This window comes from Merops nubicus, unplaced genomic scaffold (genome assembly GCF_000691845.1).
Source record: "Merops nubicus isolate BGI_N331 unplaced genomic scaffold, ASM69184v1 scaffold503, whole genome shotgun sequence".
Lineage (NCBI taxonomy): Eukaryota > Metazoa > Chordata > Aves > Coraciiformes > Meropidae > Merops > Merops nubicus.
The window spans coordinates 1-18,012 of NW_008596710.1; the positions used below are offsets into that span (position 1 = coordinate 1).

At 38.2% G+C, this 18,012-nt stretch overlaps 1 protein-coding gene across 1 annotated transcript in view; it reads left to right on the forward strand.

The window, feature by feature from the left end:
- Positions 1-386: 386 nt before the first annotated feature.
- INPP4B (inositol polyphosphate-4-phosphatase, type II, 105kDa) overlaps positions 387-18,012 on the forward strand; it is a gene marked incomplete at both ends in the record, with an annotated part of 56,732 nt that continues 39,106 nt past the window's right edge. Inside the window, 4 exons of the mRNA XM_008936446.1 lie at positions 387-466; positions 7,738-7,849; positions 9,888-9,960; positions 16,835-16,982. Coding sequence (XP_008934694.1) covers positions 387-466; positions 7,738-7,849; positions 9,888-9,960; positions 16,835-16,982 — 413 coding nt within the window. The remainder of the gene's footprint in view (positions 467-7,737; positions 7,850-9,887; positions 9,961-16,834; positions 16,983-18,012) is intronic.

The window sequence follows — 18,012 nt, forward strand, 5'->3', positions numbered from 1 at the left end:
CTCAGAGAAGTCCAAATATAAAAATATATATAATATATATAATATATATTAGATAATACATAGAAACTAAAAAAGTAGAAGATGCAAAATACAAATGCTTATACTGAAGGAAAAATTTCCTGTGGCTGTACATTTTACAGTCTGTTACTTTGTCAGGCTGTTTTTAATGAAAAAGAGAGAGCTTCCTGCCTGTAAAACTAGAGTTTAAAGATTTGCTGATAACTATGCTACAGGTACATAAATATCCCTAGCAGATAGTGTAGTATTTTGGGATGTAATGTTTTTCTAGGTACCAAAGAAAGATTTCCAAGTTTGAGACCAAAAAAGTAATAAACACTTCAAAAATTAGTGGAGATTTTATCTTTTCTTTCTGCTTTGTTTCGTAGCGAAGCTTCCTGGGCTGCACAACTTTTAGAGTAGGAGATCTGATAAAGTCAAAGGAGCAACAGTTGACCCTTACCCTCAGGTAAGTATTTTCCTCTGTTGTAAACTATGTTGAATTAATAACCCATGTCATTTTGTGTCCAAAGAAGAGCTCCTGTGAGGAGCAGCTGAGGGGACTGGGGTGGTTTAGCCTGGAGGAAAGGAGGCTGAGAGGAGACCTGATCACTCTCTACAACTACCTGAAAGGAGGCTGTCGAGAGGTGGGGGCTGATCTGTTCTCCCAAATAACAAATGATAGAGGAAATGGCCTCAAGCTGTGCCACACGAGTTTTAGGCTGGGTATTGGGGAAAATTGCTTCACCCAAAGGGCTGTCAAACATTGGAACAGGCTGCACAGGGACGTGGTTGACATATTTAAAAGATGAGTAGATGTGGCACTTAGGGACGTGGTTTAGTGGTGGACTTGGCAGTGTCAGGGTAACACTTGGACTTGATGATCCAACCTAAGTGATTCTATGATTTTGTGATTCTATGATTTTATGATTCTATGACTGAAGTATTTTCCTCTGTTGTAAACTATGTTGAATTAATAACCCATGTCATTTTGTGTCCAAAGAAGAGCTCCTGTGAGGAGCAGCTGAGGGGACTGGGGTGGTTTAGCCTGGAGGAAAGGAGTCTGAGAGGAGACCTGATCACTCTCTACAACTACCTGAAAGGAGGCTGTCAGAGGTGGGGGCTGATCTGTTCTCCCAAATAACAAATGATAGAGGAAATGGCCTCAAGCTGTGCCACACGAGTTTTAGGCTGGGTATTGGGGAAAACTGCTTCACCCAAAGGGTTGTCAAACATTGGAACAGGCTGCACAGGGACGTGGTTGACATATTTAAAAGATGAGTAGATGTGGCACTTAGGGACGTGGTTTTGTGGTGGACTTGGCAGTGTCAGGGTAACACTTGGACTTGATGATCCAACCTAAGTGATTCTATGATTTTATGATTCTATGACTGCTGCTTCACTGTGTTTGAAACTGTATTACTTAAGTATATTTGAGGTCAGTTTGAAGTGCTTTTATTTCTACCATGCACAAAGTCAAAAGAAATGCCAAGTCTTTAAGCTGGAGCTTGTCAGATTAGAAAAAGTTAGGTTGGGTTTTTTTTTGCCTGATAATCTATGGAAGAATTGCAAGGAACTTGAAGTAGGGGGTGTTCCTTCAAATTTTCCTTTAGAAAGGAGCATAATGTTCTCGGTTTCATTTGATGCGTGTGGTTTAAAAAATTAACACTGTACAGTTGGCTGGTTTGGTTACTGGCCATATTTTTGTCTACAATTCCTTACTGTTAAACAATTTGTGCTCTACTTTTTCCTTTTTCACAATATAATGATTAGGGACAGAGGTTAGAAAAGTTATGAAAAATAAGTTTTTATCTTGATTGTCCTTTCTTCTCTGTAAAGGTGCCCTGACTGATAGCTGAGTGTTTATTGTAGATGTGTACACCTATAAATACTAATCAAAGCCTGAACAGGTCTATTCATAGAATGCTGACAATGTACACAAGAGATGTTGGCAGAGGAATTTAGTTATTAGAGACTTAGGATTGAAGTTTCCAGTAGGAAATTTGTAAAACTTGAAGTGCCTTCTACAGACTTGAAGGTTTTATTTTGCAATGGGAATGCAGTGCTTCCTTCCAGCTCTCTCATATGGTTGTGATGATGAACAGGATAAAATGGGCTATTGAATAGAACAAAAAATGTATTAAATAGCAGAACTTGTCTTAATATTGACTATATGTTGCAGTGTATCCAATTAAAAACCAAAAAAAGTAAGCATACATGGGGTTTTTTTCTTTGTAAGTGAGAGAGGTATACTGATTGTTACTGTAGTAATTAAGACTAATTTTTTAGTTGGATTTCCATTTCAGATTTCATTTGGAGGATCTTTTTGCCACATCTTTCTTTGAAGAAAAGCATAATGTGTTTTTTTGCCTTGGTTGAGGTCTACAGCCTTCTGTAAAAGGCCAGCAGTTGGTACTTCCATGAGCTGCTTCCCTTGTGGTGATAGTTTGCCAAGTTTCCAGGAAGGTCCTCTCTAGCTTGGGTGATTTTTGTGTGATTGCTGCTTTTTACATATAACTTACTGGAAAAGGAGAAAGATAACAGTGCACTTTTGTGCTCTCTGTAAAAATAAGGTCCATCTGTCTGAGGTGCTCCTCTTAGTAGAGAGTACTACTGACTACTAAGCATCAAAAGTGTAAGTAGGCTACTTCAATATGAAACTAGGGTAATAGCCAATATGAAACTAAGGTAATAGCAATACCACTTGGATACTTTGGCCCCTGAAAGCAGGAAGGTCATAGTGATGGAGTTAACCATACAACCCCAAGAACTAAGATGGAGTGTATGGGCTATACAGATTATCTGAGAAAATGTGTTTGTGGGTGTCTGTCAGTCATGTACTCTACAGGCTTTCTTTAAACATGTGCTGCACTTGACCCCTTGGACAATATCTATTTGTCTACCAGTCTGCTTTTTTAAGCTGTCTGATTTTCATTGACCTTGGGCAGGACTGCAGCTCCTTTAAATAAAGAAAATAAACCATAGTTATTTTTGGAAAGGTCAAAAAAATAACTCCAAGAATCTATTAAAGAATTTATCCCCACCTTCCTTTCCCTGCTAGCAGCATCCTCCAAGCACATTGTAGTTCAGTGCAAAGAAGAGACATAACTGTACTTCAGTAGTAGTTACATTCACAGTGTTTAACTAGAGAAAATTTGAAAGCAGCACACCCATTTTTGCTGTTATTTATGTATATATAACTTTCTTAGCAAACAGTGGCTATAAAATGCTACCTATTGAGCTGCTGTGTCCTATTAAAATTCAGTACAAGTCTTCCCACAACTAGTTTTACTTGGTTTCCATCCTGAAATTGTTTCCTGTCTGCTTCATGTCACATCTTCTACCCCAGGAAGCAGGTGAACAATGGCTTGGCTTTATAAGCTAGACAGATCTCTCATAGGGTTGAGGTGGAACTTGTTTTGACATGAAGCTTGATCAACAGTCGAAATAATGAAAACTCTGAAGGAATTGAACAGCACAGAACTTTTTTTATTTACCTTAGAATGCAGCAGTATGTTATGTTCCAGTGGACTTGTTTAAAAAATGGTATCAATTACAATAAACTCCACTCTGAATTCACAGAACAAACATTTTTATGCAAGTACAATACTTTTGTGCTTGCATATTTTGAAATACGTTGCAGCAGTGGGGAAAATGATTTCAGGACACTCTGTATGTTAGTCTGTACTAATTACCTTTATTGTGCATTGTGCAGTGGAGGAAGGGGCTGCCTGCTAGGCTGAAAGTCATGCAGTCTTCTTTTCAGGCAGTCACTCACTTTGTCATTGATAATTAATGTAGCTATGCAAATACACGGGCTGCTTCTCTTTTTCTTTGTGTTCTTGAGCCAGGTTTTTTTTGGAAGAAAGGTATGGCCATGGGAGCCAATTAGCAAGCCTAAATTTGCATATACAACACGCAGCAGTGAAACTTCATGAGTGGAGCTTTGGAGGCAAATGGCTGCTGTTCTCAGTCCATCTAGCTCAGTTCTTTTCCACCACTAGCTTCTTACCTTCTCTGTCTCTGGATGCCTGGGTCAAACTTTTATTGCCAGAATTATTGTGCTCACCTATTCCTACTGCTCATGATGGTGCTGGCTAGCTGCTTCCCTCACATCTGGGGCAACCTGGTGGCCCTTCAGGACTTGGGATGGTAAGGAAATCCATGTGTATAGTAAACTTTAAATGAATTATTAGAAATGTGGCTTTAAACCTGAGCAGATTTCATTGTGGTTTCAATAGTCTCTGATTTTGGCTCAGTGAATAAACCAGCGACGTTGCTTTTAACACTGATGGAAGTATTTTTTGTTTTTTACAAGTTCAAATCATACTGTTTCACTCAGAATCACCTCTGCAAGGTTCATCAGGAAGACAGGTCCTTGTTGACTCCAGCTTAGGTGAGAGCAGATGGGCACAGGATGCCAACTGGGGTAGATGGAGTGAGCACTGCAGCAGGCAGTCAGGTTGGGGATAGACAGAAACATTGACAGCTTTGCTGCCAAAGCCTTCATCCTGTGACACTGGATTCTAAATCTGGTTTAGAAATCACTCTTCTAACACTTTGTCACCTTTTCATTGCTCGTATTCCAAATGCAGATGCTCTGACAGGTAACAGGCAGTTGGTTCATTATCTCAGGCTCCTAATCAACAAAATCAATTAATTATTCACCTGGTGCTCTGTTGGACAGTGTGTATGTGTGAGATTATCTCTATCTGTCCAGGCAGATGACTTGAAGTGTATACACATCTATATGTGTGTGTGCACAATGCTCTTTGTCAGTGCAAAGTAAAACAACATAGATATTTATCTTATTTATTGTGATCACTAGGCTTCTTTCCCCACTGCCTCATTTCTGTTTCTCACTTTTAATTTGCTTTCAAGTGAAATTTTAATCTAGTTATGTTACTTGAAAGTTTTCAATGCATGACATGTCTGTTTGAAGACCCTCATGCACCAGTGGTACTTTAAATTCAGTGTCTGACACAGCTAATGACAGTTTCTCCCTGGACATTCTTGGAGCTCTTCGTTGATTTGTGTGCCTGGAGCATACAAAAGAAACTTTGCCATTTTTGTTTTGTTTTGTTTTGTTTTTTTTTAATAGTGTTTTCATATTTCCACATGGAAAGATAAGAAAAATGGCAGGAGGAGTTCAACTGCAAAGCAACCATCCCACTATTTAGTTTTATTCTGTTGCATTAGCTTCTCTTGCAGATGCTGCATATTTCAGATTTTAATATTACATATGTATTAGACCAAGAGGATTAATTTTGATATGAAAAAAATGAAAAAAAATGATACAAAGTGAAATTAGATCTATCATACTTTTTAAACATGTGTGGAGGAAGCTTCCAAATACATATTGCTGCTTGTGCAGGCAAGTGGTGCAGTGTTCACTGCTGTACTGAGGCAATATTAACAGCAACAAGGGGAATATTTAGTGTTCTAAAGAAAAGGAGACAAGGACTGAGAAGGCATAACTGGAATTTCCATTTTTATTTTACTTGAGCAACATCCCTCGTTGTCTTGTATCAGCTCATTTGCAAATGGAGCTCCATTTTGCTCAACATTTGGTTATATCCTTAATTTATCCTAATGTGATTTGAAATCAGATCTGGTTTAGGTAGGTCAGTTTTACACTTGCAGGTCTCTTTGGCCTTAGAAAAATGTGTTTGCTAAAAAAAAACTGAGTAGGATTTTACATCTGGAAGTCAAATGAATGCAACGTTTCCCCCTCAAAGCAGAGTATCAGCAATTCAGGCATGTTCTTCACTCAGAGGACACTCAAGTTGTTCTCATGGAATTCAAAATTGTTTTGGCTCAGAAACACCCTTTGGCCGTTGAACCCTTCTTCCTCATTACTTTTGTGTATTTTGTTAATTAACGGAGGCTTCTTCAGTTGCAAGGCTATCTGGAATTGGTTCATTTCTAATTGCTCCTTTATTGTCAACAATGAGTTTGGCTTAGAGCAAATGGAGTAATGACATGTGCAATATATGAAGAATTATGTGTGTTTTGCAGGGTTTGATATAAGAACAAGTTTGATTTGTATAGTTGCATGATAAGTGTGTTCTACGGAGTCACATATTAAAGCATAATGATTTACAGCCAAAATAATTATTTAAATTTGAAGCTTGAGGGTCGCTGTATTTTGTGACTTCACTGTAGAAAAGTGGAAGTTGTGATTTAGCATGGTAAATAAGTATCCATGCCTGAATAGACTAATGTATGTGCTTAACCTGAGTCAGTGTAAAGAGCTGGCATGCTCTGACTGAATTAAGACCTTATGGTGCATGTAGAATTAGGGATTATGTAAAATTGTGGGAGCTCAGCACAGAAAGAAGGTCATCCTGCCTGGGGCATGAGCAGGCACTCTGGGAAAGCCTGCCCATGGCCAGGCTGAGCTGAGCTGGGCCCACTCTGGCCAAGGCTGGGGGATGATCCATGTTGGCACAGGGCTGCTTGGCATTGGCATCACAGCACTTGGACTGAGGTCTTGCTCCTGCTAGGTGAAATGAGGAGAAAGGTGTTTGGGGGATTTTTCCTTCCTTTACTAATATAACATGAGGACTTTTTTCTTTTTGAAGTTCTGGAAGGGTGTCTGTGTTGAAGGGGGTTGTGATGTTTTCCTGCAGCAAGGTTTGCCTTAGCAGTGGGGCAGGCTTTAATAGAAGCATTTTTTCCTCATGCTGCTGTTACTGAAAGTTGGGGTTTATTGCCAGCCCTTTGGTCCCTCCTTTGTGTGTATGCTTTTGTTCTGCTTCATCACTTTTCATGTTCCCTTCTGAGGTTATACACAGCATTGCTCCAATCCCACTTCTTTTCCTTCTCTCTGCACTGTTGCAATTCTGCTAAACTTATTCTTGTCATTCTCTTTTGCCAGTTTTGGCTTGATGACTCTTGTTATACTTTCCTCATTATTATTAAATGATCTGTTACCCTTCTTTCCTTCCTTTCAAAAAATCCAGCTGTTCAGAAGAAGCCAGGGGAGATTGTGCCATTGACCTTGGTGTTTTGCTGGTAGTGAAAGCTGAAAAAGCACTCAGTATATATTTGGAGTTTAAACCCTTCTTTCTTGCCAAACGTAGTGAGCAGTACTCTTTGTTTAGAGATATACATCTGAATTGCTATCTATTGTTGCTTAATTGGAAATAAACTATTTGCAGAGGTGATAATAAAGGAATTCACCTGGAACTGTATCATCTTCTCCCATACAATTAAAGAAATGGGGTGGATTCTGTGTAATTACTCAGCATGAGGGACTGCAAAAGGAAAAGTGATATTCAGATTAGTTTTGTTGTTTTGGTTTAGCAGGAGGTTTATTAATACAGTAAACATGTCCTTTCTTCACAGCTTATGTTAGGAAAGAAAGCAGTGCACTGTGCAGTGAGATTGCAGGTCTCAAGTGGGGGGTTGGTGCAACGTTACTGCCCTTTCCTGACAGTCCCCAGACAGGGTAATGTCTAGAATGAAAACCTGGTGATGTTCATGGATTCTTCAACCATTTATAGTGCTTACCCATCCTCAGTCTCATGGTGAAAACTTCTATTGCTATAAAGAATTTGGAGAAAATACAGTAGAACTTATTCCTAACTTTATGCTTGTAAATAACGAGTTCATACAGGTGACTACAGCTATGCAGAATGGGGAGGGGACTAAATGTTTCCTGATGATATTTTCACTGAAGGAATACAATGCTGCAGGTGACCCAGTGTCATGTTGTTGTTTTTTTTTTTTCCCCAGGACTTCTGATGGTGGAAAGACAGTTGGTACCATTGAAGTCAATCTTGTAAAGATGGGAGAGCTCGAGGATGGGGAAACGGACCAGATTACAACTGACAGCCAGGATCAAAAGGTAGAAACCCAGTTCGTGGCATAAAGTGAATTAGGATTAGGATGATTAGATGTACCTAAATTACTAATTCCAAATTGGGTTAAGGACTTCATCAAAAATTGCTGGAATAAACTACTAGGTACACTTAATCTCCCTAAACTAAAAAGAGTTTTTCTTTAAAATGTACAGAGTAATATTCTGTCCTCAGTTTCCTGGTCCCCCCATTTTTTAGGGAAAAAAGAAGAGAGCTTATTTTGACCTTAATTGACCATAATTAATCACTCCTGATCAAAAAAACCTGTCCATAGAGACACCACAAATCTGATTTCTTTTTCCCTTGGACAGTTCCTCTGTTTTCTGCCCTTGAAGTCCTGTTCACATGGATTTTTATGTGCAACCTGTGCCCACAATGCTGAAAACATGGAAAGAGAAAAAGACAGGCAAGCCAAGGAAGAGGTGAATCCCCTTGCAAAGGAAGGGGCAGGCTCAGGTGTATCTTGTGGGGAGCACACAGCAGTGGGGAAAATCACAGACTCCAGAGAGTCTATGTGGGAATTCTGAGTCTGGGACAAGAGGAAGGACAGAAGGGCTCAGAAAGAGCCAAAATACTCTTAGGTAGGCAGGTTGTTGCAGGCAAAAGCAGTGGAGACTGGAGCTGGAGAAGATATAGGAGGGAGTGGATTTGAGAGGAATGGAGAACCAAAGGAGGGGTGGTGGAACTGTTGGGCTCTCTAGGATGGCAAGAGGCTTGAGCTTCTGAGAAGTTCAAAAATTGCTGCTCAAAACAGGGAAATCAGGGTTTGAATGATTTGCAGCTAATAAAAGATCTCTTTAACTGGGTCCCTGGCTGATGACAACCAAGATCTTTCTTTACCATTCTTCTCAAAGGATTTCAATGCCCTTTGAAAACAATGGAGCAGTGAGACCAGTTCCAAAGAAGCCAACAAACACTGTGAAATCTTTCTAGTTTTATACTATAACACTTCCATGAGATATACAACAAGAACTGTTTTTTCAGGCTTGTCTTTCATTTTGCTTTTCATTTGCAAAACATGGAGTGAGACCTCTTGTGATTATTTGATGATGTGTCTAGTTTAGGGCAGCCAGAAAGCTTTAACAGCATCTTTCTAGGGGGTTCTAATACTTGTCAAGAAAGACCAGCCTGGTGACAGCTGTATTTTCTGTGGCCTTTATGGGAGTTCATAGTTTTTATGGATTAGTTGCATCATGGAGCCTTGGTTTATATGTTCCCCATGAAGATGCAGCTGTGAGAATGTAGAGTTATTGAATTACTTCAAAGAAACAAAGTCAGGATTAGGTTTTACTAGAACATTAGTTCCTCCTGGTAGAAAAGAGTGATGGTTAAATTCAGTCTGAGAGATCAGCTGGTAGAAAGTACATCCCATCTTCCTTTTTGCTCCAAGCTCTGCAGCAGAACATCTAGAAACTGGAGAGGACTGGGAATAGAACTCCATGTCACCTTTAGTGGCTGTTTTTTTTCTGACTGAGAGGAGAAGGAGCATTAAAAGTATTCTTCCCAGTACATTTCACATAGGTTTACACTGGTTGATTTTTTCCATCAACATTTTATACCTTTATATGCTAATCATATCAAAGAAATCTTCCAATTCACTTGCCTAACAAATGACTTTAATCACAGACCACAACACATTTTAAAGACTGTTTTGTGCTTCCTACTTTTCCCTTGTTTAAATATTTATGGAGTGCTTTCTGACATTGTAGATGTGAAAACTGGCTTGCCAAACATCTCTGAATTCACAGAACTTGTCAAAAATTATTTTAACTTCTGCCATTGTATTGGTAGGAAACCTTTCTGATTTATTATGGAATAGCTGATCATATTTGGCCATTTTCTCTACTATAATTCTGATCATTACCACCTACTGGAACAGGAATATAAAGAGAAAAATGCAAATTATAAGTAAGAATTTGGAAGTTACATTATCAATCACGATTTTCAGTCTGCCATGTATAAACTGTGTGAATTTCCTTGTAACACCTCGATGTGTTTCATCTGTGGTTGCATTTCTTTTTCTAGTGTGCATTGGTTCGTGAGTGTACAGCCACTGAAGGCATAAGTGGTAGAGACAACTTGCCTTCCTTAAATGCAGGTAAGTATTCCAACATCTATAAAAGATGACTTGCAGCTCTATGTCAGACCCTGAAGAAATCGCAAAGATTTGGGGCAGAGCTCTTAAAAGCTTCTTCACATGATGGACAAATTTTTAAGTTTGATGCTTTATACATATTTGACAGTTAGATTTTACTGAGAGATGTGAGGGAAGCTTTCAGTGGGGTATAGCAGTTGTGCTTCCTGAAACACTGCTGAAATCTCCCACCCCTACCTCTTTCCTGTTCAGTCATTTCTCAAGACTGTTAGTGACTTCAGCAGGCATAAAATTAACCTCTTAGGTTTTTGTCATGTCATTGCATGACATTCTGTTAAAGTAATTATTTGTAACTGAATGCCCTGGAGAATTAATCTCTCTCAAAGCTGATGAAGTGGCAGTTTCAGTTTGATCTGGAAACTGTATGTCCTAAAATGAAGGAAGCTTCTTGCAAGTCATTCTCAATTCTAGGTCATTTCTGGGCTTGGGTGTACAGTGTTGAACCAGATCTATTTCTCTTCCATTATACTGAGAAATATTACTTGCCTATATGCTGCACCATCAAATTTTTATTAGCCCAAGTTTCTGAATCTCCATTACTCTGCAGTAACAATGTCACAAATAAGTTATATGGATCACCTGAAACCACAGTGCTGTCAAGAATTCTGTGTATTTGCTGCATGCATTTGAGGAGAAACATTAAGGAAGTTTTAAAACCTTCAGTGAAACTTTTCATATTGCTTCACTGATAGGACAGACTTATTAAACTAGCTCTGCAGTCTGAGGGAAGCACTAGAAATATTTCCAAAAAATAGTTTTTTCATGTGTGTGTGAATGCTGTGATTTTTTTTTTTCTGTGATTTGTTGAGACTAGATTAGAAGCAGGGAAAAAATTCTTCAGAACTCCAATTTCTTTTCATTAGTTCAATGTGAAACTAGAAAAGATACTCACTGAGAATTACTAAATGCAGGGGAACTTCATCTAGCTCTGGAAATTCGTCAGTTGAAAATAGCTCTGGAAATTCCTCAATTGAAAATAGCTGGAGGCAGGGAGAGTGTCTTGGATCTCTAGGCATTTATTTGTGGCTCTTCTTGGAGACAAGATACAGAGCCAGTTGAACAATGTGGTCAGAGTCCGTGTAGCTGTTCTTTGATTCTGATTCGGTTTGTCATCTGGATAAATGGGTCTTAAAGAAATGACAATTCTGCTCAGAGAAATTGAGAGGGATTCACAAATGTTAGGGGGTTTTGTTGCTTTTATCTGGTTTGGTGGTTTTTTTTGTGTGTGTTTGTTATTATTTTTGTTTATTTGTGTGTAGGTTCTTAATTATTTTATTTATTTTCTGCCTCTATTGGATGAGTTTGGGTTTTTTTGTTGAGTGCTTTTTTAGATGGGAAAATGCCATAGTTTGGGGAATATATTTTGGAACTGCTGGAACTTCCAAGGTATACGTCAAACGTTTTATTTTTTGAAAGAGTTGAGGGGAGAGAGCAGAGCTGCAGATGGATATGCAAGAAATGAATATATTTTGGAACTGCTGGAACTTCCAAGGTATACGTCAAACGTTTTGGTTTTTTTGAAAGAGCTGCAGATGGATATGCAAGAAATGACAGCACACAGGATATTAGAAAGAGTTTTCCATCACAGGAAGTTTATTCTAATAAATAGTTATTCTTCAGTCTGTTTCCTGTACTTGTTACTTCCTCTTGTCAACCCAGCATTGCTTCCACTTCCCTGCTGACACCTGGCACTAGTTCCAGGTTTTGTCAGTCCCACTGTATTTTTTTGTATTCCAAATCTCTTTTCTTGGAAAAACTTAGCTCTCCTTTTGTATTCTGAGCTTCTTTGCCCAACCAGTCAGACTTCTTCCCCAGCATGCCTCTATGATGGGGCTTCGTGTGGAGCAAAGCTCTCTGTGTTCCCTGGACCCTGGGTACTGCCCTTAAGTGTGTTGTACCATGCATTAACTGTCCCCAAAAATGTATTCTTCCACTCTGTACAAATGACATCTGCACAGGTTTGTTGAGATTGGGAGCTGGCAAGAACACAAGATTGTTCAATGAAGGTAAACAATTGGAGCATGTATGAAGTGCTGTGTTCAAGTTCTGGGTTTTCACACACTGAGATTTCTTTCCCCAAGGCTTCTGTTGTTGTCAGATCTGAGTGGATTGCCATGGATATGGTAAAATGCACGTTTCTGTAAAACATTTACTGTCAGAATTCCAGTTTGTAAAGTACACCACTTTCCATTGCAGATTTCTGGTCTTGTTCTGTGCAACTGGTCCATCTTAACTGAAGAATTTCCAAAAATAATCAGTTCAAAACAGACCAGTTTCAGTGTGGCATAATTAGAGGCAATCAAAGACAGGGACTGAAGTGGAAGGAACAAGATTAGTAATGTGGTAGAAATATATTACAGGCAACCTGATAATATCAATGTTGTCTGCACTATTTTCCATGCTGTGTGTGTAGAGAGCTATCTACAGTTCACTATATATTCCATACATGTATGTGTTTAGTACATGTCTATGCTGTTGTAAAGTTGTAGTTCTCTCTGTCTCCTGTTGTTTATCAGGCCTTCAAAATGATGAAAGAGAAAAATATCCCTAAGTGAATCTTTAAGCCTGTAGGTGTTGGTGCATATTGTCATTCTTTTGAAATTTAAATCTTTATATAAGGAATTCACAGCCCTCAAGTGAGTGATGAGACACTTATTGAGTGAGTGGGAATGAGTATCCTATTAGCATTGAGACTTATCACTATTCCATTTACACCTCAAGAGTTTGAGTTTATATATTTCAAAATTTAGTTCTTTATACCACTGGAGATTTTGCCAATTGGTTGCTTGCAAAAATATTGCACTCCACAATAAAAAAGAGAACAAAAGTATTTGAGATTAAACAAATATTAAGAGTTTAAATTACTCTTCCTGAGTGTGCATAATACACCTATGCTAGCAAGGAATTTAGAAGCACTGTTAGTAAATTAGTAAACAGCAGTGGTATGTTTTGATCTGTGTTTGATAGGGACCAAAAATGAAAACACAGTATTCAATGGTTTTTTTTAAAAGATGTTAATTGCAGGGGAAGCAGTATGAGGGATATTGCATGGAATAAAAAGCACTTTAGTCATTAGATTTAAAAATGGGAATGCCCCAAAAATATTGATGGTTAAAATATATGGCATTGGCTTTTAGGCTTCATGCTATAGAGAAAAGCTATTAAAGTTTTTGGTTTTTTTTTCTCTTTTTAACCACTCCAGTTCATCTGTTTGGTTTTTTTTTCAGTGCCTTTCATAATCACTGTTCAAAATATAGGAAGGATTACCTTTATGAAACTTTCACTCATTTTAATAACTGATTTTTATAAAAGCCAAATCTAGTCTTGCCATTCTTACTCTTTGCATGGTTTTTACTCACCTTCTGGATTTCTTTTATAGACAACTTTGTAATTAGAAAGCAATTATTGCTGTAATTGGAAAGGAAGATACATCTGAGGCTTTTATGGAATGTGACTTCAGCAGTCCTGTGTTTTTTTTTTTTTCTCTTTTTAACCACTCCAGTTCATCTGTTTGGTTTTTTTTTTCAGTGCCTTTCATAATCACTGTTCAAAACGTAGGAAGGATTACCTTTATGAAACTTTCACTCATTTTAATAACTGATTTTTATAAAAGCCAAATCTAGTCTTGCCATTCTTACTCTTTGCATGGTTTTTACTCACCTTCTAGATTTCTTTTATAGACAACTTTGTAATTAGAAAGCAATTATTGCTGTAATTGGAAAGGAAGATACATCTGAGGCTTTTATGGAATGATGTGACTTCAGCAGTCCTGTTTATAATCAAGATATAATGTCTTGTGTAGCTCTTAGTGACAACCAAGCTTTAGCCATACTGCAACTTCCAGGCTTTCTTCTGAGTTGGCCAGTGAAATTTTCATCATAAACCCATGCAGAAATATTTTGGCCATTTTTAAAAACTTGAGTTTATCCTCCTCTGAAGATTCAGACTTGGAGTCAGTGCCTAGAGGAGTTTAATATTCTAACAATGATAAAAGTCAACCTTGGATCCATGTTTTCAATGTGATTCCTGGTCTCCCTTGCTGTAACACTAGAGTCCTGCTGGGTTTTTTCTTTGGATTTGTTTTTTTCCCATGATGATGGTGGTGATAATGGGCAGGAAAGAGATTGGGAAGCTACATATGTGCATTAGGTTCTCACAGACAAATGTGATTTTTTAAAGGTAATAGATTCTGAGTGCAAATTTAAGGGCTCTTCTTGGAAAAACATCCCTTGATAACTTCTTAGGAAGTAGATGTAAAAAGGTAAAATAGAGAAAAGAGCCTTTTGTGTCTGGGGCATCATAATTTTCAAACGTCCTGGTGAAAAAGGTCAGCCTGGTTCCTAGTGAACATGTGGCACTACAAAAAAAAAAAAAAAAAAAACCAAAACAAAGAAACACAAGAAAACTCATGCCAAAAAAAAACAACCCGAAATTATCCTGTGTTTTGGCAGGTTTCTGTTTAAGGGCAGACATAAATTAGCTCTTACTTTCTTGTGCTCTCCCTGACATCTGAAGATTATCATTCTCTGTCTCGTTAATGGAAGATGATAGGTGCCATATATCTACTTTGTGGATTGATAGAGGCTGTTCATATTATTCACAAAGCTGATTCCATTAATTAGAATAATCTCAGCAAAAGAGGAGGAAAATATGAAACCATTACAGCATCTTTTAATCAGGTAGTAGAGCCTAGGCACTGTGTGTAAATGGATCATACATGCAGGACTTGAAGATGGTTTTGGGTTGGTTTTTTTTTTTGTATTGGACAATAGTTAAATCTGTGTGAGGAGGATTCTCAAGCTGTACAATGTGTGTAAAGATTCTTGAACATTGAGGTGTTTTGGGTGTTAATAGTAAAGAAAAAATGCTGTTATTCACATGCCATAGCTATCAAGTATCTGTTAGGCTTATTTCATAACAGAAAGTCACTTTTTGGAGGTAAAATCACTAACAAATAAAGGAAAAATTACTCTAAAAAGGCTTCTAGTTTCTCAACAAAGACTAATGATTAAAGAGATCTCAGTAATGATAGGAATAGAAAACAATACCTCTGCAATTACTTAAGCATCATTATTTACAGCATTCTTTATGTGTTGCCAACAACCATTTTATTACAGACATCTTTAATCTATGGTCTTGTTTTAGGCCTTTCCTAGAGGGCTTCTGTTAAAAAACAGTTTGATTAGATAGACAAGACAGTTTGTGTATCTTCAATAACCTGGTCTGTGTTTTTCATTGGCTATAAATCAGCCTACATAGGCAATAATGGTGGCAGTGAGTTGTGAAGCTGAAATTTCTATTAGTAGATGTCGTTTTGACAGCAACAGTTTCCTCACAGCACACCAGGGAAATGCATTCCTTTGAGTTATAGACCATTCAGTGGCAGATCAATGGGAGCCTGCTCTAAGGCAGGGTTTTTTTTTTTCCAAAAGGCTGATAGAAAGGTACTGTTGGAGGATTTAGGTGGCTGTCCAAAGTCATTCTGAGCCAGGGAGCGGTGGATGTGCGTGCGTTAAATGACAGTCATTTGTCTCAAAGTAAGCTTTTCAAACTAGTCAAAACTTTTCTTTCTCAGCTTTTTCTCCATTTACTCTTTCTGGAAAATTAGTTAAGAGGGTGGTCGGGGAAAGGAAGGAGAAAAGAGAGTAGATACTTCCCACCTTTATTGTAGAGCATTGTTGTAAGATATGAATGGAAACGTGGCCAACATGTCAGATATTTAAGCATAACCTTCCAAGGCATCAGGTAACGTGATTTTCCTGTGTCAGGAAAACTGGGGAGGGACTTTTTAGGCTATTGGGTAATGACAGGACTAGGGGGAATGGGGCAAAGCTGGCAGTGGGCAGATTCAGGCTGGATGTGAGGAAGAAGTTCTTCCCCATGAGAGTGGTGAGACCCTGGGATGGGTTGCCCAGGGAGGTGGTTGAGGCCCCATCCCTGGGGGTCTTTAAGGCCAGGCTGGAGGAGGCTCTGGGCAGCCTGGTCTAGTGGGAGGTGTCCCTGCTCATGGCAGAGGGGTTGGAACTGGGGGATCCTTGTGGTCCCTTCCAACCCTGACAGATTCTGATCTGTTTTAGCAGAGGACTGTAGAACCCTAATGGCTTAGTGGTTGGACTTGATGATCTTGAAGGTCTCTCCCAACCTAAAGGATTCTGTGATTCTATTCTATGATTCTAAGTTACAGTAATGAGCTGAGAACACTATGTGCAACATATTTACAGGAGTGTTATATTTATTCCTATATAGTGGCAGACTCTTGACCATGTCAATGACCAAGCTGGCTGTAAAATGGAGTCCTCTTGACCATGTCATTGGTCAAGTTTCCTTTAATGTAGATGCACACCATCCATTAATGACTTTATGTGCATATAATGGAGAAGGTGCATCAGACAGAGCTAAACTCAGAGATGCTCCACTTGTCCCATGCAGTTTATTAGCATTGTAAGTGATTCCAGCAGATGGTGAGCGATGGGACTGACTGTGAGTGAGTTCACTGTTTATTTGTGCATTCCATGTCTGAAGTGTAAAAATGCAGAGCATAATTTCCATTCCCACTGCAATGAAATGCTGAATTCACAGGCTACCTACTGTGTGGGTAAAATGTGATTTATCTACTGTACTAGTAATACTTTGTCCTCCACATGGTGCTATAATAAATAACAATTTAATGTTTTTAATAGAATTTTAATGGTTCTAAAATTAATTATGGATGCAAGGGTGGAAATAACGCATTATTTTTGGATGAAATTGTTGTCATAAATTTTCAAAGAGCCCTATAAGCACAGTAAAGCAAGGATATGATTTTTCCTCCCTGCAGTGTTAAAAAACCCAATCTGTAAGTTGTATAGATTCCCCACTTCTGACAACAAGTGGATGCGGATCCGGGAGCAGATGGCTGAGACCACCCTCTCCTTCCACGTTCCTAAAGAGCTCATCAATCTACACATAAAGGAGGATATGAGAAGGTAAGGAAAAAGTTGCAATATTAATACTAGATTTTATTTTTGGGAGTCAGAACAATGTAAATGATGACCTAAAAAAATATTTATTTGTAGTATGGAGTGATATTTTTGGCTGCTAAGAATTTACAGCTGTAACAGAACAACTGAATTGATTGCTTAGAATTTTTGGGATGCCAATGAGTTTCTAAGTTCTGAGCGATGAACTGTGTGATCACAACTTTCAATGTGTAAGCATCAACACGTGGTTAACAATATACATATTCTAAAATGTTAGCATTTTATAAAGAAACAGCACATGGCAAGGGTGTGAACTACTTTGTAGTGTGTTTGGCTTTGTGTCTGGGCAGTGCCAATATCACAAATGAAAATTATGCCAGCAATGGAAAATGTCAAGTTTGTAGATAATAAAGGTGCAATGAGAATATAAATCACATTCCTCTAACTAATGTAAATTAGTTGGTGTAATAAAAGGATATCAAAGTCATATACAATTGGAGCCTGTTTTTGTGTTTGGACTTGTAACCAGGGAGAGACCTTCTTTTTTTTTTTTTATTCACCCCATCTGCTGCTTCTGTAAGATCTTTTTATGCCAACAGAACAGCGTGTGGGAGACCAGCATCTTGTTTTTAATAAAGTCAATGGACTGATACATACTTATGCATGTTGATGATGGCTTATAAAAATTATATGAATTGTTATAATACTTTGTTTTATTCATTTAATACTGTGTTTAGGCATTTATGGCCTGATCTTGTTTGAGAATACTGATGTGTAAGGGTTTTTTAGTAAGCAATAAAACCAGATTATGCTGACGTGCAGAGTTCATCCACTTCCTAGATTTTCATTTGCCCCATGGGTAAATGCCTTTTAAATGTTAGAGGATTCCTTTAACCACAGTTACTACTGCTATGTTATTCTCTCCAAAGGCACAATGCAAGTAATAGTGCTTGATGTTATTTCATGTTATAGCATTCACCTCCTTGGATAAAGTCATAGTAAAGAATCACCATCATTTGGTTTTTTTTTTTAATAT